The following is a 25,413-nucleotide window of genomic DNA, read 5'->3' as shown; positions in this document are numbered from 1 at the left end:
ATAGACAGGAGGAGTATTGGACTAAAGCACCCTAATGTTACTCCTTATTCCAAGGTTCTGTTTAAAGGGCAAATTGGCTCCGGAAGCAAAATCATTCAAATATTCCATCTAAACATGAATCGATTCTCAATTGCAATACGGTTCTAGAAACATAAATCCCTCTACTTCCATTTCCCATCTAAGTAATTTCTTCACTTTCTGCTCACTGTTTTAACAGTTGCATACGACAGTATGTTTCAGTGTTTGTCTAGTCTGTTTTCAGTAAATAAGCGCTGTAACGTTGAAAAAATGGCCGTTTGGGAACCCTAACCCTATAAAGGTGTGTATCAATTCAACCTTTTTCTCGCTGATATGAAAGATAAGGTTCTTATGATTCCAAATCCAGACCCCAAGTCAGAACTCTTGGGCTCTTTAAAAAAAACGCCCCGTGCCAGAAGACGCCTTTCGTCCAATGACTCTTATGTGTGACGTGAAAGGAACTGAAAATCATGACCATTGGCTGGAGAATTATATACCAGTTGAGACGAAATGCTGTGGTGGCGAACATGCGCCACAATTCCTTCCCTGTTAGGGTGAAGGACACACAGGGTGGCAAGATTAAGGCCCGTCCAGCGTGTCTCCTTCTCGGCAGGTGCTGGGAAGAACGGAAGTAGGGAGTAACTTTGAAGAAACCATGATAGTTGGATTAACGACTCAGTAAATGTTCATCACCAACGGGATCCTGACATGTTGACACTTTGTATCGTTTTATTTCATTGGTTCTAAACTGCACAGAGCAAATAAAGAGTAAATAAGCATCGTTCTTTAGTGCGGCTGAATTTTTTTTTTTTGGGGGACTCAGGGATTTTACAGCAGAGGCATCACAAGGAATCCTATCAATGAATGTTTCGTCTGTATTTTTTTTTCGGATGTTTGAGTGGATTATGTGGCAAAAGGAAAAAAATATCGGACCCCTCCCTCAGTGACCGGTCCAGTTCCAGAGCCACATTTATGGGCTCCGAGGCCATCTGTTAACTGGGGGATAAAAGAGGAAATCGCCACAACAGCAGGTGACCAGCAGAGGGAGCCAAATGCATGGGAAATACAAGTACTGGAAATGAAACAAGAACCAACCTACAGGGAGACTGGGGAGGAGTGGTGTGAACCGACCTACAGGGAGACTGAGGAGGAGTGGTATGAACCGACCTATAGGGAGACTGAGGAGGAGTGGTATGAACCGACCTATAGGGAGACTGAGGAGGAGTGGTATGAACCGACCTATAGGGAGACTGAGGAGGAGTGGTATGAACCGACCTATAGGGAGACTGAGGAGGAGTGGTATGAACCGACCTATAGGGAGACTGAGGAGGAGTGGTATGAACCGACCTATAGGGAGACTGAGGAGGAGTGGTATGAACCGACCTATAGGGAGACTGAGGAGGAGTGGTATGAACCGACCTATAGGGAGACTGAGGAGGAGTGGTATGAACCGACCTACAGGGAGACTGAGGAGGAGTGGTATGAACCGACCTATAGGGAGACTGAGGAGGAGTGGTATGAACCGACCTATAGGGAGACTGAGGAGGAGTGGTATGAACCGACCTATAGGGAGACTGAGGAGGAGTGGTATGAACCGACCTATAGGGAGACTGAGGAGGAGTGGTATGAACCGACCTATAGGGAGACTGAGGAGGAGTGGTATGAACCGACCTACAGGGAGACTGAGGAGGAGTGGTATGAACCGACCTATAGGGAGACTGAGGAGGAGTGGTATGAACCGACCTATAGGAAGACTGAGGAGGAGTGGTATGAACCGACCTACAGGGAGACTGAGGAGGAGTGGTATGAACCGACCTATAGGGAGACTGAGGAGGAGTGGTATGAACCGACCTATAGGGAGACTGAGGAGGAGTGGTATGAACCGACCTACAGGGAGACTGAGGAGGAGTGGTATGAACCGACCTATAGGGAGACTGAGGAGGAGTGGTATGAACCGACCTATAGGAAGACTGAGGAGGAGTGGTATGAACCGACCTACAGGGAGACTGAGGAGGAGTGGTATGAACCGACCTATAGGGAGACTGAGGAGGAGTGGTATGAACCGACCTATAGGGAGACTGAGGAGGAGTGGTATGAACCGACCTATAGGGAGACTGAGGAGGAGTGGTATGAACCGACCTATAGGGAGACTGAGGAGGAGTGGTATGAACCGACCTATAGGGAGACTGAGGAGGAGTGGTATGAACCGACCTACAGGGAGACTGAGGAGGAGTGGTATGAACCGACCTATAGGGAGACTGAGGAGGAGTGGTATGAACCGACCTATAGGGAGACTGAGGAGGAGTGGTATGAACCGACCTATAGGGAGACTGAGGAGGAGTGGTATGAACCGACCTACAGGGAGACTGAGGAGGAGTGGTATGAACCGACCTACAGGGAGACTGAGGAGGAGTGGTATGAACCGACCTATAGGGAGACTGAGGAAGGAGTGGTATGAACCGACCTATAGGAAGACTGAGGAGGAGTGGTATGAACCGACCTACAGGGAGACTGAGGAGGAGTGGTATGAACCACCTATAGGGAGACTGAGGAGGAGTGGTATGAACCGACCTACAGGGAGACTGAGGAGGAGTGGTATGAACCGACCTATAGGAGACTGAGGAGGAGTGGTATGAACCGACCTATAGGGAGACTGAGGAGGAGTGGTATGAACCGACCTACAGGGAGACTGAGGAGGAGTGGTATGAACCGACCTACAGGGAGACTGTGGAGGAGTGGTATGAACCGACCTACAGGGAGACTGAGGAGGAGTGGTATGAACCGACCTACAGGGAGACTGAGGAGGAGTGGTATGAACCGACCTATAGGAAGACTGAGGAGGAGTGGTATGAACCGACCTATAGGGAGACTGAGGAGGAGTGGTATGAACCGACCTACAGGGAGACTGAGGAGGAGTGGTATGAACCGACCTATAGGGAGACTGAGGAGGAGTGGTATGAACCGACCTACAGGGAGACTGAGGAGGAGTGGTATGAACCGACCTATAGGGAGACTGAGGAGGAGTGGTATGAACCGACCTACAGGGAGACTGAGGAGGAGTGGTATGAACCGACCTACAGGGAGACTGAGGAGGAGTGGTATGAACCGACCTACAGGGAGACTGAGGAGGAGTGGTATGAACCGACCTATAGGAAGACTGAGGAGGAGTGGTATGAACCGACCTATAGGAAGACTGAGGAGGAGTGGTATGAACCGACCTATAGGGAGACTGAGGAGGAGTGGTATGAACCGACCTATAGGAAGACTGAGGAGGAGTGGTATGAACCGACCTACAGGGAGACTGAGGAGAGTGGTATGAACCGACCTATAGGGAGACTGAGGAGGAGTGGTATGAACCGACCTATAGGGAGACTGAGGAGGAGTGGTATGAACCGAACCTACAGGGAGACTGAGGAGGAGTGGTATGAACCGACCTACAGGGAGACTGAGGAGGAGTGGTATGAACCGACCTACAGGGAGACTGAGGAGGAGTGGTATGAACCGACCTACAGGGAGACTGAGGAGGAGTGGTATGAACCGACCTATAGGGAGACTGAGGAGGAGTGGTATGAACCGACCTATAGGGAGACTGAGGAGGAGTGGTATGAACCGACCTATAGGGAGACTGAGGAGGAGTGGTATGAACCGACCTATAGGGAGACTGAGGAGACGGTATGAACCGACCGGACAGGGAACTGAGGAGGGAGTGGTAGAGGACCTAAAGACTGAGGAAAGTGGTTGAACCATACGTAGGAAGACTGGCACTGGTGTGAACCGACCTAGAGGGAGACTGAGGAGGATCTTTATGAAACCAGACCTAGGGAGATCCTCTAGGGAGGATGATATGAACCGATATCACAGGGAGACTGAGAGGTGGTAAATTACCTACAGGATACTGAGGAGGTATTGAACCGACCTATGGAAGACTGAGGAGGAGTGGTATGAACCGTGGACTGGTAGATCTTAAAGGGGATTGGTATGAACCGACCTATAAAAGGAGGAATGAAGTGAACAAGGGATTGTGGAGGAGAGAACCGCCTCAGGAGACTGAGGAGGTGTGGATGAACTTCACCTCATAGGGAGACTGAGGAGGAGAACTATGAACCGACCTCACAGGGAGACTGAGGAGGAGGAGAACCACCCTCAACACTGAGGAGGTGTGGTATGAACTTCGACCCTACAGGGAGACTGAGGTGAGGAGAACCGACCCTCAGACAAGGAGGAGTGGTATGAACCGACCTACAGGGAGACTGAGGAGAGGAGAACCGACCTATAGGGAGACTGAGGAGAGTGGAGAACCGACCTACAGGGAGACTGAGGAGAGGAGAACTGAACCCCTCAACAGGGAGACTGAGGAGAGTGATGAACTTCACCTATCAACAGACTGAGGAGGTGTGGTATGAACTTCACCTACAGGGAGACTGAAGGTGAGTGGTATGAACCGACCCCTCATAGGGAATGTGAGGTGAGGTAGAACCACCCTCAACAATGTGAGGTGTGGTAGAACCGACCTATAGGGAGACTGAGGAGGAGTGATGAACTTCGACCTATAGGGAGACTGCCCCCTCAGGGAGACTGTGGAGGAGTGGTATGAACCGACCTACAGGGAGACTGAGGAGGAGTGGTATGAACCGACCTATAATGTGAGGTGGAGGAGAACTTCACCTCAATAGACTGAGGAGGAGTGGTATGAACCGACCTACAGGGAGACTGAGGAGAGATGAACCACCCTCAACAGACTGAGTGAGTGGTATGAACTTCCCCCCTCAGGAAGACTGAAGAGGTGTGGAGAACTTCACCCCTCAACAATGTGAGGTGAGGAGAACTTCACCCCTCAACAATGTGAGGTGTAGAGAACTTCCCCCTCAACAATGTGAGGTGAGAGAACTTCACCCCTCAACAATGTGAGGTGAGGAGAACTGCCCTCAACAATGTGAGGTGAGGAGAACTTCCCCCCTCAACAATGTGAGGTGAGGAGAACTTCACCCCTCAACAATGTGAGGTGAGGAGAACTTCACCCCTCAACAATGTGAGGTGAGGAGAACTTCACCCCTCAACAATGCGAGGTGTGGAGAACTTCCCCCTCAACAATGTGAGGTGTGGAGAACTTCACCCCTCAACAATGTGAGGTGTGGAGAACTTCACCCTCAACAATGTGAGTGTGGAGAACTTCACCCTCAACAATGTGAGGTGAGGAGAACTTCACCCCTCAACAATGTGAGGTGAGGAGAACTTCACCCTCAACAATGTGAGGTGAGAGAACTTCACCCCTCAACAATGCGAGTGAGAGAACTTCACCCCTCAACAATGTGAGTGTGGAGAACTTCACCCCTCAACAATGTGAGGTGAGGAGAACTTCACCCCTCAACAATGTGAGGTGAGGAGAACTTCACCCCTCAACAATGCGAGGTGAGGAGAACTTCACCCCTCAACAATGTGAGGTGTGGAGAACTTCACCCCTCAACAATGTGAGGTGTGGAGAACTTCACCCCTCAACAATGTGAGTGTGGAGAGAACACCCCTCAACAATGTGAGGTGAGGAGAACTTCACCCCTCAACAATGTGAGGTGAGGAGAACTTCACCCCTCAACAATGTGAGGTGTGGAGAACTTCACCCCTCAACAATGTGAGTGTGGAGAACTTCACCCCTCAACAATGCAAGGTGTGGAGAACTTCACCCCTCAACAATGTGAGGTGAGGAGAACTTCACCCCTCAACAATGTGAGGTGAGGAGAACTTCACCCCTCAACAATGTGAGGTGTGGAGAACTTCACCCCTCAACAATGTGAGGTGTGGAGAACTTCACCCTCAACAATGTGAGGTGAGAGAACTTCACCCTCAACAATGTGAGGTGTGGAGAACTTCGCCCCTCAACAATGTGAGGTGTGGAGAACTTCACCCTCAACAATGTGAGTGAGGAGAACTTCACCCCTCAACAATGTGAGGTGAGGAGAACTTCACCCTCAACAATGTGAGTGAGGAGAACTTCACCCCTCAACAATGTGAGGTGAGGAGAACTTCACCCCTCAACAATGTGAGGTGAGGAGAACTTCGCCCCTCAACAATGTGAGGTGTGGAGAACTTCACCCCTCAACAATGTGAGGTGAGGAGAACTTCACCCCTCAACAATGTGAGGTGGAGAACTTCACCCCTCAACAATGTGAGGTGAGGAGAACTTCACCCCTCAACAATGTGAGTGAGGAGAACTTCACCCCTCAACAATGTGAGGTGAGGAGAACTTCACCCCTCACAATGTGAGGTGTGGAGAACCCTCAACAATGTGAGGTGAGGAGAACTTCACCCCTCAACAATGTGAGGTGAGGAGAACTTCACCCCTCAACAATGTGAGGTGAGAGAACTTCACCCCTCAACAATGTGAGGTGAGGAGAACTTCACCCCTCAACAATGTGAGGTGAGGAGAACTTCACCCCTCAACAATGTGAGGTGAGGAGAACTTCACCCCTCAACAATGTGAGGTGAGGAGAACTTCGCCCCTCAATAATGTGAGGTGTGGAGAACTTCGCCCCTCAATAATGTGAGGTGAGGAGAACTTCACCCCTCAACAATGTGAGGTGAGGAGAACTTCGCCCCTCAATAATGTGAGGTGTGGAGAACTTCACCCCAATCAACAATGTGAGGTGAGGAGAACTTCGCCCCTCAACAGTGTGAGGTGAGGAGAACTCTTGATAGCAACAACGTTCCATCTTTGGTGTGTCAGTAACAATCGCAGTTCGGCAAGAATGAAAAAGCCCAGGAATAGTTAAAGCCTCGTAGCAGCCAAAGGTCGATAAGAAGGAATCAATATCTAAACAGTAGACAGTAAAAACCATAGGAAACTAATATCTAAACAGTAGACAGTAAAAACCATAGGAAACTAATATCTAAACAGTAGACAGTAAAAACCATAGGAAACTAATATCTAAACAGTAGACAGTAAAAACCATAGGAAACTAATATCTAAACAGTAGACAGTAAAAACCATAGGAAACTAATATCTAAACAGTAGGCAGTAAAAACCATAGGAAACTAATATCTAAACAGTAGACAGTAAAAACCATAGGAAACTAATATCTAAACAGTAGACAGTAAAAACCATAGGAAACTAATATCTAAACAGTAGGCAGTAAAAACCATAGGAAACTAATATCTAAACAGTAGGCAGTAAAAACCATAGGAAACTAATATCTAAACAGTAGGCAGTAAAAACCATAGGAAACTAATATCTAAACAGTAGACAGTAAAAACCATAGGAAACTAATATCTAAACAGTAGGCAGTAAAAACCATAGGAAACTAATATCTAAACAGTAGACAGTAAAAACCATAGGAAACTAATATCTAAACAGTAGGCAGTAAAAACCATAGGAAACTAATATCTAAACAGTAGGCAGTAAAAACCATAGGAAATTCGGGCTAAATAAGAAGATTATAGTAGTATAAACAGCAGAAGGCTGCATAAATATTACTACTCTTATAGAGCCCAGTGGAAGGACCAAGGGAACAGAGCTTCAAGGTAAATATGTGGGTGTTTGCTTTGTTTGAAGAGTCATAAAGAAGTGTGTTAAGCTTTTTACCTTTGCAAAATATTACGTGGCATAGCATAGCGCATTAAGGATTGATTGTATAGTATAGCGCATTAAGGATTAATTGAGCATTATTTATGTATTAGGAAACTGTAGAACCATTGAATTGTAATAACGTGTATAAAGACCAAAAACGTATTGACTTTAATAAAAGCATGAAACTTTGACAACGAGGCCAGATTAACAATCTGGAGAGCAAACGCCTCTGATACTCTCACGGAACAGAAAGTGACCCTGGTTATAGGTTCAAGTGATTGCACTAAAGAATATTTCATTGTGTGGACAATAATATATCTTTGGAAAAGTCAAATACATATAGCAATACTAGTTTCCAAGTGACTACTAGCTGACGAGCATAATAACTAACAGAAGATGAGTTATTAGGTATTGATATATAAAGAGAGACAAGGTAAGGGAGTATAGAAAGAGTCTATAAACATGGCCCGACACTAGACTACTGTTATTAGGTATTGATATATAAGAGAAGAGGACCCAAGGTTAGGGAGTATAGGAAGAGTCTATAAACATATAGTAATAAAGTCCTCATCTATCCAAGACCCCACACTAGACTACTGTTATTAGGTATTGATATATAAGAGAAGAGGACCCAAGGTTAGGGAGTATAGGAAGAGTCTATAAACATATAGTAATAAAGTCCTCATCTATCCAAGGTCCCACACTAGACTACTGTTATTAGGTATTGATAATATATAATAATAATAATAATAATAATATATGCCATTTAGCAGACGCTTTTATCCAAAGCGACTTACAGTCATGTGTGCATACATTCTACGTATGGGTGGTCCCGGGAATCGAACCCACTACCCTGGCGTTACAAGTGCCATGCTCTACCAACTGAGCTACAGAAGGATATATAAAGAGAAGAGGACCCAAGGTTAGGGAGTATAGGAAGAGTCTATAAACATAAAGTAATAAAGTCCTCATCTATCCAAGGTCCCACACTAGACCGGGAAATAAGGGAGTGACAACGTGAACGAATGAACAAACCCAACTCACGCGAAGGGCCATTACGAATACATAGAAGGGTTGGTGGGGCCGCACAGCAAGGCCCTTGTTACACCGAAGTGACACAAATCCTACAGTACTCTGCCCAGCCAGGGGGCGGGATAGAGGCTTTGCTGCAGGCGACGGGCAAAAGTCAGCACCGTGACACTTAAAAAGTTTTGGTTTATTTTCTGTTTTCTGTTTTGGAGTTCCCTATCCAGTAGGGGCGGCAATACACCGTTTCCGGTGTATTCAGCCCTAAAGCACCACCAAAGAAGAGTTTCCTTGGCAGTTGCAGAGGTATTTGGGTGTGTGAGACTTGACATCAGAAGAATTACAGGGTGTGTCCCATCCTTTCAGATGTTTAAATATTTTCTAACTAGGAAAGTCAGTTAAGAAAAAAATCATATTTAAAATGACAGCATACAACAACGAAACCTAAGCGATACTGTACCAATTGTGGGCTACCCAATCATAGCCAGTTAGTGATAGAGCCTGGATTTGAACCTGTTGTGAAATCTCAAGCACTGAGATACAGTGTTTTAGACCACTGTGCCACTTGAGAGCCCAGTTAGGTCTAGGGTTGGCCTGAGGTAGGACTTAATAGATTAAAATAGTGGAGTAGAGTCTTTTTTTTTTTTTTTTTTAGAATTTATTTTGTGAGTATTGTGTTAGGGGATTTGTTTATTTATTATTTTTTCAAGCAAAGTATAAAGGAGTTGTACTCCAGTCTAGTAGGTGGCGGTAATTCAACATTTATTGGATGCCAACCACCGTTAAACCTCAACGAAGAAGAAGGAGTGTTTCCGTGAAGATGGCTGTCGGTGCCTTCCCCATCGCCAAGCTCCTCTACCTCGGTGTACGGCAGCTCAGCAAGCCCGTAGCCAACAAGCTCAAGGCCGGGGCTCTCCGGAGCGAGTTCTTTAAGACATATGTTTGTCTTCCACCGGGACAGAGTAAGTCATTTAGTTTCATTGAAGCGACGGACTGAGTGGTTCTGTTAAACGGGAGGTTGGGGAGAGTCGAAGGACGGGAGGGTCATGTAATAGTTAACCAATAGAATTCACCTGTCACTGCCGCTAGGCCAATAGTTTACATGGGCATGATCGTGAAGAACGCCCATTTGTGACTCTTGGTGATTGAAATAGAAATGGTCCAATGATACAGTAGGTGCGTCAGTCAGGAGGATTATCCAGCGAACCATGTAGCCAATTGGAGCGCGGTTAAAATTAATGAGTGCAGGACTCTTTCGTTTGTCATTGAGGTTGTCTGTAGGAAATTATTTTATTTATTTATTTTTGCCATTATTACGAATGAACTGTACATTTTGTTTTACATTACATTGACCTCCAAGCAGTAGTATTACACTATTAGCTATGTCACTATAGATGAAAAGATTCAGATCAATTTTGCATTTGTTTTGTCGGCCCCACCTCCTCCTTCTGTGGGGTTTTTGGCAGTCGGCATCCAACGTTAGAGTGCATTATCGCCACCTACTGTACTGGAGCGCCCCTTCCTCCAGCCTGTGTACTGGAGGAGGCCAAGCATTAACCAATATAAAGAGGGGTTCCTACAGATACAGGAATGCCCTGAATTGCGGGCGGCAGTTACACCCTGCTATTCTGGATGAGCTGTGTTTACAACCTCTGTTATTGTCTCTGTGAAGTTTGAGTTTACCTAGTGAACTCCTCTGTCACTGCATCACAGATAGAACAAGGAGCCAGATGTTTCACTGATTTTTGTATCAATCTGAAGCATCCGGTTGGAATTTCCACTTTCCACACCAAATATGTCGAGGAGAAGGAAGCCCAGTGGGAGAGCATGGAGTGAGATGGAACTGGGCTTGGCATTCTTCTTCACGTTGAAGAAAAGCTCTTAAATTTTTCTGTTACGAACAAAGTGCACAAAGTTTTGTAGACGTGACCTTTTGCCAAAAGTTTAAATGACGTTGTTTACATGACGTTGTTTACATGGTGTTGTTTACATGGTGTTGTTTACATGGTGTTGTTTACATGGTGTTGTTTACATGGCGTTGTTTACATGGCGTTGTTTACATGGCGTTGTTTACATGGCGTTGTTTACATGGCGTTGTTTACATGGCGTTGTTTACATGGTGTGCAAGGGCGACTTCAAATCAAATCTAATTGTATTTGTCACATACACATGGTTAGCAGATGTTAATGGTCACATACACATGGTTAGCAGATGTTAATGGTCACATACACATGGTTAGCAGATGTTATTTGTCACATACACATGGTTAGCAGATGTTAATGTGAGTGTAGCGAAATGCTTGTGCTTCTAGTTCCGACAACGCAGTAATAACCAACAAGTAATCTAGCTAACAATTCCAAAACTACTGTCTTATACACACAAGTGTAAGGGGATAAAGAATATGTACATAAAGATATATGAGTGAGTGATGGTACAGAGCGGCATAGGCAAGATTGCAGTAGATGGTATTGAGTGCAGTATATACATATGAGATGAGTGTGTAGACAAAGTAAACAAAGTGGCATAGTTAAAGTTGCTAGTGATACATGTATTACATAAGGATGCAGTAGATGATATAGAGTACAGTATATACGTATGCATATGAGATGAATAATGTAGGGTATGTAAACATTATATAAGGTAGCATTGTTTAAAGTGGCTAGTGATACATGTATTACATAAAGATGCAAATATGAGTTATTACACACGCGAACGACAGAGAAGTAAATGGATACATGCTAGAAAACACCAATAGGATCTCATTAGGTTGTTATACACACTGCTTCATTTACTCACATTGAAAACACAGATGTACTATCTTGGTTTTAGCTATAATTGGCTCTCTGGCAGCCCATATAGTCCAAGGACCTTAGATGTTCTGTCTTAGAAGTGAATTGGCTCTCTGGCAGCCCATATAGTCCAAGGACCTTAGATGTTCTGTCTTAGAAGTGAATTGGCTCTCTGGCAGCCCATATAGTCCAAGGACCTTAGATGTTCTGTCTTAGAAGTGAATTGGCTCTCTGGCAGCCCATATAGTCCAAGGACCTTAGATGTTCTGTCTTAGAAGTGAATTGGCTCTCTGGCAGCCCATATAGTCCAAGGACCTTAGATATTCTTAGATATTCTGTCTTAGAAGTGAATTTAGTTCTCCGGCAGCCCATATAGTCCAAGGACTTTAGATGTTCTGTCTTAGAAGTGAATTTAGCTCTCTGGCAGCCCATATAGTCCAAGGACCATAGATGTTCTGTCTTAGAAGTGAATTTAGCTCTCTGGCAGCCCATATAGTCCAAGGACCATAGATGTTCTGTCTTAGAAGTGAATTGGCTCTTATAGTCCAGGACCATAGATGTTCTGTCTTAGAAGTGAATTGGCTCTCTGGCAGCCCATATAGTCCAAGGACCATAGATGTTCTGTCTTAGAAGTGAATTGGCTCTCTGGCAGCCCATATAGTCCAAGGACCATAGATGTTCTGTCTTAGAAGTGAATTGGCTCTCTGGCAGCCCATATAGTCCCATAGAAGTGAATTGTCTCTGGCAGCCCAGTCCAAGACCATAGATGTTCTGTCTTAGAAGTGAATTGGCTCTCTGGCAGCCCATATAGTCCAAGGACCTGAGATGTTCTGTCTTAGAAGTGAATTGGCTCTCTGGCAGCCCATATAGTCCAAGGACCTTAGATGTTCTGTCTTAGAAGTGAATTGGCTCTCTGGCAGCCCTTATAGTCCAAGGACCTTAGATGTTCTGTCTTAGAAGTGAATTGGCTCTCTGGCAGCCCATATAGTCCAAGGACCTTAGATGTTCTGTCTTAGAAGTGAATTGGCTCTCTGGCAGCCCATATAGTCCAAGGACCTTAGATGTTCTGTCTTAGAAGTGAATTGGCTCTCTGGCAGCCCATATAGTCCAAGGACCTTAGATATTCTGTCTTAGAAGTGAATTGGCTCTCTGGCAGCCCATATAGTCCAAGGACCTTAGATATTCTGTCTTAGAAGTGAATTGGCTCTCTGGCAGCCCATATAGTCCAAGGACCTGAGATATTCTGTCTTAGAAGTGAATTGGCTCTCTGGCAGCCCATATAGTCCAAGGACCTTAGATGTTCTGTCTTAGAAGTGAATTGGCTCTCTGGCAGCCCATATAGTCCAAGGACCTTAGATGTTCTGTCTTAGAAGTGAATTGGCTCTCTGGCAGCCCATATAGTCCAAGGACCTTAGATATTCTGTCTTAGAAGTGAATTTAGCTCTCTGGCAGCCCATATAGTCCAAGGACCTTAGATATTCTGTCTTAGAAGTGAATTTAGCTCTCTGGCAGCCCATATAGTCCAAGGACCTTAGATGTTCTGTCTTAGAAGTGAATTGGCTCTCTGGCAGCCCATATAGTCCAAGGACCTGAGATATTCTGTCTTAGAAGTGAATTGGCTCTCTGGCAGCCCAAACAGTCAAATACTCCCGTCTGAATCGATTCTCAATTGTGGTACGTTTCTAGAAATAAACCTCTCCTACTTTCATATCACGTTAGTTTGCCGTCAACAGTATTTTTCAGTAGCTAGGTTTCTATCCAAATGGCGACCGATTTTATTTTTCTTCTTCTTGTGAATATTCTAAAATCTGCATTAAGAAAATATGCCAATGGTTCCCCCCAGTGGTGTATTTGCACCAAACTGACTTGTAGTTTTTCACTTAAGTTTTCATGTCCTGAATCCAAATCTCTAAAGTTCAGTGTTTCTCCATTGCACTTTAAACTCTACTGTTTTGTCGGGAAAAACTGTTGTGTTTAAATAGCAAATGTGCCTCCTCTGGTCTTGGCTTGTGGTCTCCAGCCCAACAGCTCACAGATACAGGGCTGGTAGGCTAGTCTACATGATGATGATGATGATTATTATGGGTAAGAGAGGGCTGGTTCTAGACAGGGCTGGTTCTAGACAGGGCTGGTTCTAGACAGGGCTGGTAGGCTAGTCTACATGATGATGATGATGATTATTATGGGTAAGAGAGGGCTGGTTCTAGACAGGGCTGGTTATAGACAGGGCTGGTTCTATACAGGGCTGGTAGGCTAGTCTACATGATGATGATGATGATTATTATTATGGGTAAGAGGGGCTGGTTCTAGACAGTGCTGGTTCTAGACAGGGCTGGTTCTATACAGGGCTGGTAGGCTAGTCTACATGATGATGATGATGATTATTATGGGTAAGAGAGGGCTGGTTCTAGACAGTGCTGGTTCTAGACAGTGCTGGTTCTAGACAGGGCTGGTTCTAGACAGGGCTGGTTCTGACAGTTCTATACAGGGCTGGTTCTAAACAGGGCTGGTTCTATACAGGGCTGGCAGATACAGTGCTGGTAGGCTAGTCTACATGATGATGATGATGATGATTATTATGGGTAAGAGAGGGCTGGTTCTAGACAGGGCTGGTTCTAGACAGTGCTGGTTCTAGACAGGGCTGGTTCTAGACAGTGCTGGTTCTAGACAGGGCTGGTTCTAGACAGGGCTGGTTCTAGACAGTGCTGGTTCTATACAGTGCTGGTTCTATACAGGGCTGGTTTTATACAGGGCTGGTTTTATACAGGGCTGGTTTATACAGGGCTGGTTCTAGACAGGGCTGGTTCTAGACAGTGCTGGTTCTAGACAGGGCTGGTTCTAGACAGGGCTGGTTCTAGACAGTGCTGGTTCTAGACAGTGCTGGTTCTAGACAGGGCTGGTTCTAGACAGTGCTGGTTCTAGACAGGGCTGGTTCTAGACAGTGCTGGTTCTATACAGGGCTGGTTCTAGACAGTGCTGGTTTTATACAGGGCTGGTTCTAGACAGGGCTGGTTCTAGACAGGGCTGGTTCTAGACAGGGCTGGTTCTAGACAGTGCTGGTTCTAGACAGGGCTGGTTCTAGACAGGGCTGGTTCTATACAGTGCTGGTTCTATACAGGGCTGGTTCTAGACAGGGCTGGTAGGCTAGTCTACATGATGATGATGATGATGATTATTATGGGTAAGAGAGGGCTGGTTCTAGACAGGGCTGGTTCTAACAGGGCTGGTTCTATACAGTGCTGGTTCTATACAGGGCTGGTTCTATACAGGGCTAGTTCTAGACAGGGCTGGTTCTAGACAGGGCTGGTTCTAGACAGGACTGGTTGTCTACAGGGCTGGCAGATACAGTGCTGGTTCTATACAGGGCTGGTTCTATACAGGGCTGGTTCTAAACAGGGCTGGTTCTATACAGGGCTGGCAGATACAGTGCTGGTAGGCTAGTCTACATGATGATGATGATTATTATGGGTAAGACAGGGCTGGTTCTATACAGGGCTTGTTCTATACAGGGCTGGTTCTATACAGGGCTGGTTCTATACATTGCTGGTAGGCTAGTCTACATGATGATGATGATTATTATGGGTAAGAGAGCTGGTTCTATACAGGGCTGGTTCTATACAGTGCTGGTTCTATACAGTGCTGGTTCTATACAGTGCTGGTTCTATACAGGGCTGGTTCTATACAGGGCTGGTTCTATACAGGGCTGGTTCTAGACAGGGCTGGTTCTATACAGGGCTGGTTCTAGACAGGGCTGGTTCTAGACAGGGCTGGTTCTAGACAGGGCTGGTTCTATACAGGGCTGGTTCTATACAGGGCTGGTTCTAGACAGGGCTGGCAGATACAGTGCTGGTAGGCTAGTCTACATGAAGATGATGGTTATTATGGGTAAGAGAGGGCTGGTTCTATACAGGGCTGGTTCTATACAGGGCTGGTTCTATACAGGGCTGGTTCTATACAGTGCTGGTAGGCTAGTCTACATGATGATGATGATTATTATGGGTAAGAGAGGGCTGGTTCTATACAGTGCTGGTTCTATACAGTGCTGGTTCTATACAGTGCTGGTTCTATACATGGCTGGTTCTATACATGGCTGGTTCTATACAGTGCTGGTTCTATACAGGGCTGGTTCTATACAGGGCTGGTTCTATACAGGGCTGGTTCTATACAGGGCTGGTTCTAGACAGGGCTGGTTCTATATAGGGTTGGTTCTATACAGGGCTGGCAGATACAGTGCTGGTTATATACATGGCTGGTTCTAGACAGGGCTGGTTCTAGACAGGGCTGGTTCTAGACAGGGCTGGTTCTATATAGGGTTGGTTCTATACAGGGCTGGCAGATACAGTGCTGGTAGGCTAGTCTACATGACGATGATGATTATTATGGGTAAGAGGGGCTGGTTCTATACAGTGCTGGTAGGCTAGTCTACATGATGATGATGATGATTATTATGGGTAAGAGGGGCTGGTTCTAGACAGTGCTGGTTCTAGACAGTGCTGGTTCTAGACAGGGCTGGTTCTATACAGGGCTGGTTCTATACAGGGCTGGTTCTAGACAGGGCTAGTTCTAGACAGGGCTGGTTCTAGACAGGGCTGGTTCTAGACAGGGCTGGTTCTAGACAGGGCTGGTTCTATATATGGCTGGTTCTATACAGTGCTGGTTCTATACAGGGCTGGTTCTATACAGGGCTGGTTCTAGACAGGGCTGGTAGGCTGAGTCTACATGATGATGATGATGATGATGATTATTATGGGTAAGAGAGGGCTGGTTCTATACAGGGCTGGTTCTATACAGGGCTGGTTCTATAGGGCTGGTTCTATACAGTGCTGGTTCTATACAGGGCTGGTTCTATACAGGGCTAGTTCTAGACAGGGCTGGTTCTAGACAGGGCTGGTTCTAGACAGGACTGGTTGTCTACAGGGCTGGCAGATACAGTGCTGGTTCTATACAGGGCTGGTTCTATACAGGGCTGGTTCTATACAGGGCTGGTTCTAAACAGGGCTGGTTCTATACAGGGCTGGCAGATACAGTGCTGGTAGGCTAGTCTACATGATGATGATGATTATTATGGGTAAGACAGGGCTGGTTCTATACAGGGCTGGTTCTATACAGGGCTGGTTCTATACAGTGCTGGTAGGCTAGTCTACATGATGATGATGATTATTATGGGTAGAGAGGGCTGGTTCTATACAGGGCTGGTTCTATACAGGGCTGGTTCTATACAGGGCTGGTTCTATACAGTGCTGGTTCTATACAGTGCTGGTTCTATACAGGGCTGGTTCTATACAGGGCTGGTTCTATACAGGGCTGGTTCTATACAGGGCTGGTTCTATACATGGCTGGTTCTATACAGGGCTGGTTCTATACAGGGCTGGTTCTATACAGGGCTGGTTCTAGACAGGGCTGGTTCTATACAGTGCTGGTTCTATACAGGGCTGGTTCTAGACAGGGCTGGTTCTATACAGGGCTGGCAGATACAGGGCTGGTAGGCTAGTCTACATGATGATGATGATTATTATGGGTAAGACAGGGCTGGTTCTATACAGGGCTGGTTCTATACAGGGCTGGTTCTATACAGTGCTGGTTCTATACAGTGCTGGTAGGCTAGTCTACATGATGATGATGATTATTATGGGTAAGAGAGGGCTGGTTCTATACAGTGCTGGTAGGCTAGTCTACATGATGATGATGATTATTATGGGTAAGAGAGGGCTGGTTCTATACAGTGCTGGTTCTATACAGTGCTGGTTCTATACAGTGCTGGTTCTATACAGTGCTGGTTCTATACAGTGCTGGTTCTATACAGTGCTGGTTCTATACATGGCTGGTTCTATACAGGGCTGGTTCTAGACAGGGCTGGTTCTATATAGGGTTGGTTCTATACAGGGCTGGCAGATACAGTGCTGGTTCTATACATGGCTGGTTCTATACAGGGCTGGTTCTAGACAGGGCTGGTTCTAGACAGGGCTGGTTCTATATAGGGTTGGTTCTATACAGGGCTGGCAGATACAGTGCTGGTTCTATACATGGCTGGTTCTATACAGGGCTGGTTCTAGACAGGGCTGGTTCTAGACAGGGCTGGTTCTATATAGGGTTGGTTCTATACATGGCTGGTTCTATACAGGGCTGGTTCTAGACAGGGCTGGTTCTAGACAGGGCTGGTTCTATATAGGGCTGGTTCTAGACAGGGCTGGTTCTATATAGGGCTGGTTCTATACAGGGCTGGCAGATACAGTGCTGGTAGGCTAGTCTACATGACGATGATGATTAGTATGGGTAAGAGAGGGCTGGTTCTATACAGGGCTGGTTCTAGACAGGGCTGGTTCTAGACAGGGCTGGTTCTAGACAGGGCTGGTTCTAGACAGTGCTGGTAGGCTAGTCTACATGATGATGATGATTATTATGGGTAAGAGAGGGCTGGTTCTATACAGTGCTGGTAGGCTAGTCTACATGATGATGATGATTATTATGGGTAAGAGGGCTGGTTCTATACAGTGCTGGTAGGCTAGTCTACATGATGATGATGATTATTATGGGTAAGAGAGGGCTGGTTCTATACAGGGCTGGTTCTATACAGGGCTGGTTCTATACAGTGCTGGTTCTATACAGTGCTGGTTCTATACAGTGCTGGTAGGCTAGTCTACGTGATGATGATGATTATTATGGGTAAGAGAGGGCTGGTTCTATACAGTGCTGGTAGGCTAGTCTACATGATGATGATGATTATTATGGGTAAGAGGGGCTGGTTCTATACAGGGCTGGTTCTATACAGGGCTGGTTCTATACAGGGCTGGTTCTATACAGGGCTGGTTCTATACAGGGCTGGTTCTATACAGGGCTGGTTCTAGACAGGGCTGGCAGATACAGTGCTGTGGTAGGCTAGTCTACATGAAGATGATGGTTATTATGGGTAAGAGAGGGCTGGTTCTATACAGGGCTGGTTCTATACAGGGCTGGTTCTATACAGGGCTGGCAGATACAGTGCTGGTAGGCTAGTCTACATGAAGATGATGGTTATTATGGGTAAGGGCTGGTTCTAGAGGGCTGGTTCTATACAGGGCTGGTTCTATACAGGGCTGGTTCTATACAGGGCTGGTTCTAGACAGGGCTGGTTCTAGACAGGGCTGGTTCTAGACAGGGCTGGTTCTATACAGGGTTGGTTCTATACAGGGCTGGCAGATACAGACTATTTGTATTTGTCAAACGGCAGACGAGCATCGTGTCACCAGAATCAGACACTTGATATTTAATGGAATTTTTAAATTGAATTTAACCTTTATTTAACCAGGCAAGTCAGTTAAGAACACATTCTTATTTTCAATGACGGCCTGGGAACAGTGGGTTAACTGCCTGTTCAGGGGCAGAACGACAGATTTGTACCTTGTCAGCTCGGGGGTTTGAACTCGCAACCTTCCGGTTACTAGTCCAACACTCTAACCACTAGGCTACGCATCATCGTCACCATACACTGTCATCATCGTCACCATACACTGTCATCATCGTCATCACCATACACTGTCATCGTCACCACCATACACTGTCATCATCGTCACCATACACTGTCATCATCGTCACCATACACTGTCATCATCGTCACCATACACTGTCATCATCGTCACCACCATACACTGTCATCATCGTCACCACCATACACTGTCATCATCGTCACCATACACTGTCATCATCGTCACCACCATACACTGTCATCACTGTCATCACCATACACTGTCATCACCATCATCACCATACACTGTCATCATCGTCACCATACACTGTCATCATCATCACCATACACTGTCATCATCGTCGTCACCACCATACACTGTCATCATCGTCACCATACACTGTCATCACCATACACTGTCATCACCGTCATCACCATACACTGTCATCACCGTCATCACCATACACTGTCATCACCGTCATCACCATACACTGTCATCACCGTCATCACCATACACTGTCATCACCGTCATCACCATACACTGTCATCACCATCATCACCAGACACTGTCGTCACCAGACACTGTCATCACCAGACACTGTCATCACCATACACTGTCATCACCATACACTGTCATCACCATACACTGTCATCACCATACACTGTCATCGTCATCACCACACACTGTCATCGTCATCACCATACACTGTCATCGTCATCACCATACACTGTCATCACCATACACTGTCATCGTCATCACCATACACTGTCATCACCATACACCGTCATCACCATACACTGTCATCATCATCATCATCACCATACACTGTCATCATCGTCATCACCAGACTCTGTCATCACCAGACACTGTCATCACCAGACACTGTCATCACCAGACACTGTCATCACCATACACTGTCATCGTCATCATCACCATACACTGTCATCGTCATCATCACCATACACTGTCATCGTCATCATCACCATACACTGTCATCATCATCATCACCATACACTGTCATCATCATTATCACCATACAATGTCATCATCATTATCACCATACATTGTCATCACCATACACTGTCATCATCATCGTCACCATACACTGTCATCATCATCGTCACCATACACTGTCATCATCATCGTCACCATACACTGTCATCATCATCGTCACCATACACTGTCATCGTCGTCATCATCACCATCATCCCCCCTTCCCCCCCAACAAGATTTAGATGCAAGTGGCTGTTCCACTGGTTGTCATAAGGTGTATGCACCAATTTGTAAGTCGCTCTGGATAAGAGCGTCTGCTAAATGACGTAAATGTAAATGTAATACACTGTCATTGTCATCATCACCATACACTGTCATTGTCATCACCATACACTGTCATCGTCATCATCACCATACACTGTCATCGTCATCATCACCATACACTGTCATCATCACCATACACTGTCATCGTCATCATCACCATACACTGTCATCATCATCGTCACCATACACTGTCATCACCATACACTGTCATCATCATCGTCACCATACACTGTCATCATCTGTAGCTGAATAAACTGCTTTCCTGACCAGTTGTAGTGGGAGGACCACACGTCGCATGACTCCATATTTACTGCAGGGTGGAGGTGGTGGTTGGACTCCATATTTACTGCAGGGTGGAGGTGGTGGGTGGACTCCATATTTACTGCAGGGTGGAGGTGGTGGAGGTGGTGGGTGGACTCCATATTTACTGCAGTCATCACCATACACCGGTGGAGGTGGTGGAGGTGGTGGGTGGACTCCATATTTACTGCAGGGTGGAGGTGGTGGAGGTGGTGGGTGGACTAAATATTTACTGCAGGGTGGAGGTGGAGGTGGTGGGTGGACTCCATATTTACTGCAGGGTGGAGGTGGTGGAGGTGGTGGGTGGACTCCATATTTACTGCAGGGTGGAGGTGGTGGTGGGTGGACTCCATATTTACTGCAGGGTGGAGGTGGTGGGTGGACTCCATATTTACTGCAGGGTGGAGGTGGTGGGTGGACTCCATATTTACTGCAGGGTGGAGGTGGTGGTGGGTGGACTCCATATTTACTGCAGGGTGGAGGTGGTGGGTGGACTCCATATTTACTGCAGGGTGGAGGTGGTGGGTGGACTCCATATTTACTGCAGGGTGGAGGTGGTGGACTCCATATTTACTGCAGGGTGGAGGTGGTGGGTGGACTCCATATTTACTGCAGGGTGGAGGTGGTGGAGGTGGTGGGTGGACTCCATATTTACTGCAGGGTGGAGGTGGTGGTGGGTGGACTCCATATTTACTGCAGGGTGGTGGTGGTGGTGGGTGGTGGGTGGACTCCATATTTACTGCAGGGTGGAGGTGGTGGGTGGACTCCATATTTACTGCAGGGTGGAGGTGGTGGACTCCATATTTACTGCAGGGTGGAGGTGGTGGGTGGACTCCATATTTACTGGAGGGTGGAGGTGGTGGGTGGACTCCATATTTACTGCAGGGTGGAGGTGGTGGAGGAGGTGGTTGGACTCCATATTTACTGCAGGGTGGAGGTGGTGGGGGTTGGACTCCATATGTACTGCAGGGTGGAGGTGGTGGAGGTGGTGGTTGGACTCCATATTTACTGCAGGGTCTGGAGGTGGTGGTTGGACACCATATTTACTGCAGGGTCTGGAGGTGGTGGTTGGACTCCATATTTACTGCAGGGTGGTGGAGGTGGTGGTTGGACTCCATATTTACTGCAGGGTGGAGGTGGTGGGTGGACTCCATATTTACTGCAGGGTGGAGGTGGTGGGTGGACTCCATATTTACTGCAGGGTGGAGGTGGTGGTGGGTGGACTCCATATTTACTGCAGGGTGGAGGTGGTGGGTGGACTCCATATTTACTGCAGGGTGGAGGTGGTGGGTGGACTCCATATTTACTGCAGGGTGGAGGTGGTGGTTGGACTCCATATTTACTGCAGGGTGGAGGTGGTGGTTGGACTCCATATTTACTGCAGGGTGGAGGTGGTGGGTGGACTCCATATTTACTGCAGGGTGGATGGAGGTGGTGGTGGTGGTTGGACTCCATATTTACTGCAGGGTGGAGGTGGTGGGTGGACTCCATATTTACTGCAGGGTGGAGGTGGTGGAGGTGGTGGGTGGACTCCATATTTACTGCAGGGTGGAGGTGGTGGAGGTGGTGGTTGGACTCCATATTTACTGCAGGGTGGAGGTGGTGGATGGACTCCATATTTACTGCAGGGTGGAGGTGGAGGTGGTGGGTGGACTCCATATTTACTGCAGGGTGGAGGTGGTGGAGGTGGTGGTTGGACTCCATATTTACTGCAGGGTGGAGGTGGTGGGTGGACTCCATATTTACTGCAGGGTGGAGGTGGTGGGTGGACTCCATATTTACTGCAGGGTGGAGGTGGTGGGTGGACTCCATATTTACTGCAGGGTGGAGGTGGTGGAGGTGGTGGTTGGACTCCATATTTACTGCAGGGTCTGGAGGTGGTGGTGGGTGGACTCCATATTTACTGCAGGGTGGAGGTGGTGGGTGGACTCCATATTTACTGCAGGGTGGAGGTGGTGGACTCCATATTTACTGCAGGGTGGAGGTGGTGGGTGGACTCCATATTTACTGCAGGGTGGAGGTGGTGGACTCCATATTTACTGCAGGGTGGAGGTGGTGGGTGGACTCCATATTTACTGCAGGGTGGAGGTGGTGGAGGTGGTGGGTGGACTCCATATTTACTGCAGGGTGGAGGTGGTGGAGGTGGTGGGTGGACTCCATATTTACTGCAGGGTGGAGGTGGTGGTGGGTGGACTCCATATTTACTGCAGGGTGGTGGTGGTGGTGGGTGGTGGGTGGACTCCATATTTACTGCAGGGTGGAGGTGGTGGGTGGACTCCATATTTACTGCAGGGTGGATGGAGGTGGTGGTGGTGGTTGGACTCCATATTTACTGCAGGGTGGAGGTGGTGGGTGGACTCCATATTTACTGCAGGGTGGAGGTGGTGGATGTGGTGGTTGGACTCCATATTTACTGCAGGGTGGAGGTGGTGGGTGGACTCCATATTTACTGCAGGGTGGAGGTGGTGGAGGTGGTGGTTGGACTCCATATTTACTGCAGGGTGGAGGTGGTGGTTGGACTCCATATTTACTGCAGGGTGGAGGTGGTGGGTGGTCTCCATATTTAATGCAGGGTGGAGGTGGTGGGTGGACTCCATATTTACTGCAGGGTGGAGGTGGTGGAGGAGGTGGTTGGACTCCATATTTACTGCAGGGTGGAGGTGGTGGGTGGACTCCATATTTACTGCAGGGTGGAGGTGGTGGGTGGACTCCATATTTACTGCAGGGTGGAGGTGGTGGTTGGACTCCATATTTACTGCAGGGTGGAGGTGGTGGTGGATGGACTCCATATGTACTGCAGGGTGGAGGTGGTGGATGGACTCCATATTTACTGCAGGGTCTGGAGGTGGTGGTTGGACACCATATTTACTGCAGGGTGTGGAGGTGGTGGTTGGACTCCATATTTACTGCAGGGTGGTGGAGGTGGTGGTTGGACTCCATATTTACTGCAGGGTGGAGGTGGTGGATGTGGTGGTTGGACTCCATATTTACTGCAGGGTGGAGGTGGTGGTTGGACTCCATATTTACTGCAGGGTGGAGGTGGTGGTTGGACTCCATATTTACTGCAGGGTGGAGGTGGTGGTTGGACTCCATATTTACTGCAGGGTGGAGGTGGTGGTGGTGGACTCCATATTTACTGCAGGGTGGAGGTGGTGGTTGGACTCCATATTTACTGCAGGGTGGAGGTGGTGGTGGTTGGACTCCATATTTACTGCAGGGTGGAGGTGGTGGTGGTTGGACTCCATATTTACTGCAGGGTGGAGGTGGTGGTGGTTGGACTCCATATTTACTGCAGGGTGGAGGTGGTGGTGGTTGGACTCCATATTTACTCCAGGGTGGAGGTGGTGGGTGGACTCCATATTTACTGCAGGGTGGAGGTGGTGGAGGTGGTGGAGGTTGGACTCCATATTTACTTTTACAAAAAAGGCCTGTTTGTGCGTCCACAAGTTGACGCCAACACATCTCACAGCGCTACCAAAACAAAACAAAGATCTACACCTCCACATTTCTCACGCAATACAAAACATGGGATTTCTTCCCCTGGGTAAATATCAGCCTGTGTGTCGCTGGGCTTGAACCTGGCTTATGGTCTTACCACCTGTTGTATAAAATAGTAATGGCACCGGTTCTCTCTTCCCTCCCTCCCGCTCTAGTTTACCACTGGGTGGAGATGAGGACCAAGATGAGGATCATGGGATTCCGGGGTTCCACCATCAAGCCCCTGAACGAAGAGGCGGCAGCAGAGCTGGGTGCAGAGCTGCTAGGGGAGGCCATCATCTTCATCATCGGAGGGGGGTGTATGATCCTAGAGTACAGTAGACAGGCGGCCAACTCTAAGAGGAAGGAAGAAGAGCTGAGTCACACCATTGGCAGTCTGCAGACACAGATAGGAGAGCTGACCTTGAACACAGAGACACTGGATGCCAGGCTAAGGGAGGTCAACAGGCTGCTGCTCTCCTTACCACCTCCTGTTACCACGCAGGTTCCTGTTTCGGATCCTGCTACCACTCTGGCTTCCTCTTCTGTGGATCCCAGTCAAAAGTGATACCTGTGTAATTTCAGAATTAGCCTGATGGTCGTCAGATCTGTTTGTCTTCAGCCAAATTCTCGCTCATGTCATAACTAACCTTTTCATATCTGTCTCTCTCTCTCTCTCAATGTAGTGTTGTCAGACGAGACTAAAGGACTCTATACACACACACACACACCACAACACAACACAACACAACACAACACAACACAACACAACACACTCTGCAAACGGAGCGACGGAGATCCGTTTGTGTCGATCCCTGCTTACTTTTGTGCGGCTGAATTTATGGAGTGGACCGTGTGTGTGTGTGTGTGTGTGTGTGTGTGTGTGTGTGTGTGTGTGTGTGTGTGTGTGTGTGTGTGTGTGTGTGTGTGTGTGTGTGTGTGTGTGTGTGTGTCCTTTCCGTCTAGGTTATGATGCCACACGAGTCAGCTGTTGGCTAAAAACAGACAGATCTCTGTCCACCAGGTTATGTCTGTTTAATAAAAGGACTGTGACACTTAACCGTATGCTTCCCAGATGAAACAGTCTGTGCATATATTATGTTTGCTTTGGTCTTTGGCTGGGGATGTTTTTGTTGTCTATGTTCAGTACTCCTAGTAGGAACTATTGACGAGATTATTCAATGAAGTGTTTGTCATTCAAGTAGCCTCTGCTGAGATGTTCTAGTTTTCAGGAGAAATGGAGAGAGGGCATTAACAATGCAATACCATCTTAACTCCGCCTCCGCATTTACCGGATTGGTTGAACAGTGCAGAAGGGAACCTCCCACCGACAGTTTTCTATTCTCCTGGTCAAGACTAGTTTTCATGCACATGTTTTCAATTGAGAAATATAGAACCAAACATCTGGTAGATGGGGAATATAGAACCAAACATCTGGTAGATGGGGAATATAGAACCAAACATCTGGTAGATGGGGAATATAGAA

General features: G+C 47.2%; 1 protein-coding gene across 1 annotated transcript; it reads left to right on the top strand.

The window, feature by feature from the left end:
- The first annotated feature begins 9,360 nt into the window (after positions 1–9,360).
- LOC127926655 (optic atrophy 3 protein homolog) lies at positions 9,361–24,796 on the top strand. Its single transcript, XM_052512140.1, has 2 exons — positions 9,361–9,564; positions 24,104–24,796. Exons 1-2 carry the CDS (start codon positions 9,372–9,374, stop codon positions 24,493–24,495), a joined length of 585 nt encoding a protein of 194 aa, XP_052368100.1. The 5' UTR covers positions 9,361–9,371; the 3' UTR covers positions 24,496–24,796.
- Positions 24,797–25,413: the final 617 nt, after the last annotated feature.

This window comes from Oncorhynchus keta, unplaced genomic scaffold (genome assembly GCF_023373465.1).
Source record: "Oncorhynchus keta strain PuntledgeMale-10-30-2019 unplaced genomic scaffold, Oket_V2 Un_contig_8034_pilon_pilon, whole genome shotgun sequence".
NCBI lineage: Eukaryota > Metazoa > Chordata > Actinopteri > Salmoniformes > Salmonidae > Oncorhynchus > Oncorhynchus keta.
Note: the sequence above shows the minus strand (reverse complement) of the source record. Positions and strands in the feature narration are given on the sequence as shown.

What these genes read in the sequence shown, in the direction of transcription:
- LOC127926655 (XM_052512140.1), top strand. Translation starts at nt 9,372, where the DNA reads ATGCCAACCACCGTTAAACCTCAACGAAGAAGAAGGAGTGTTTCCGTG. An exon ending in TTGTCTTCCACCGGGACAGA is followed by an intron (nt 9,565 to 24,103) that starts GTAAGTCATTTA and finishes CTCCCGCTCTAG; the next exon opens with TTTACCACTGGGTGGAGATG.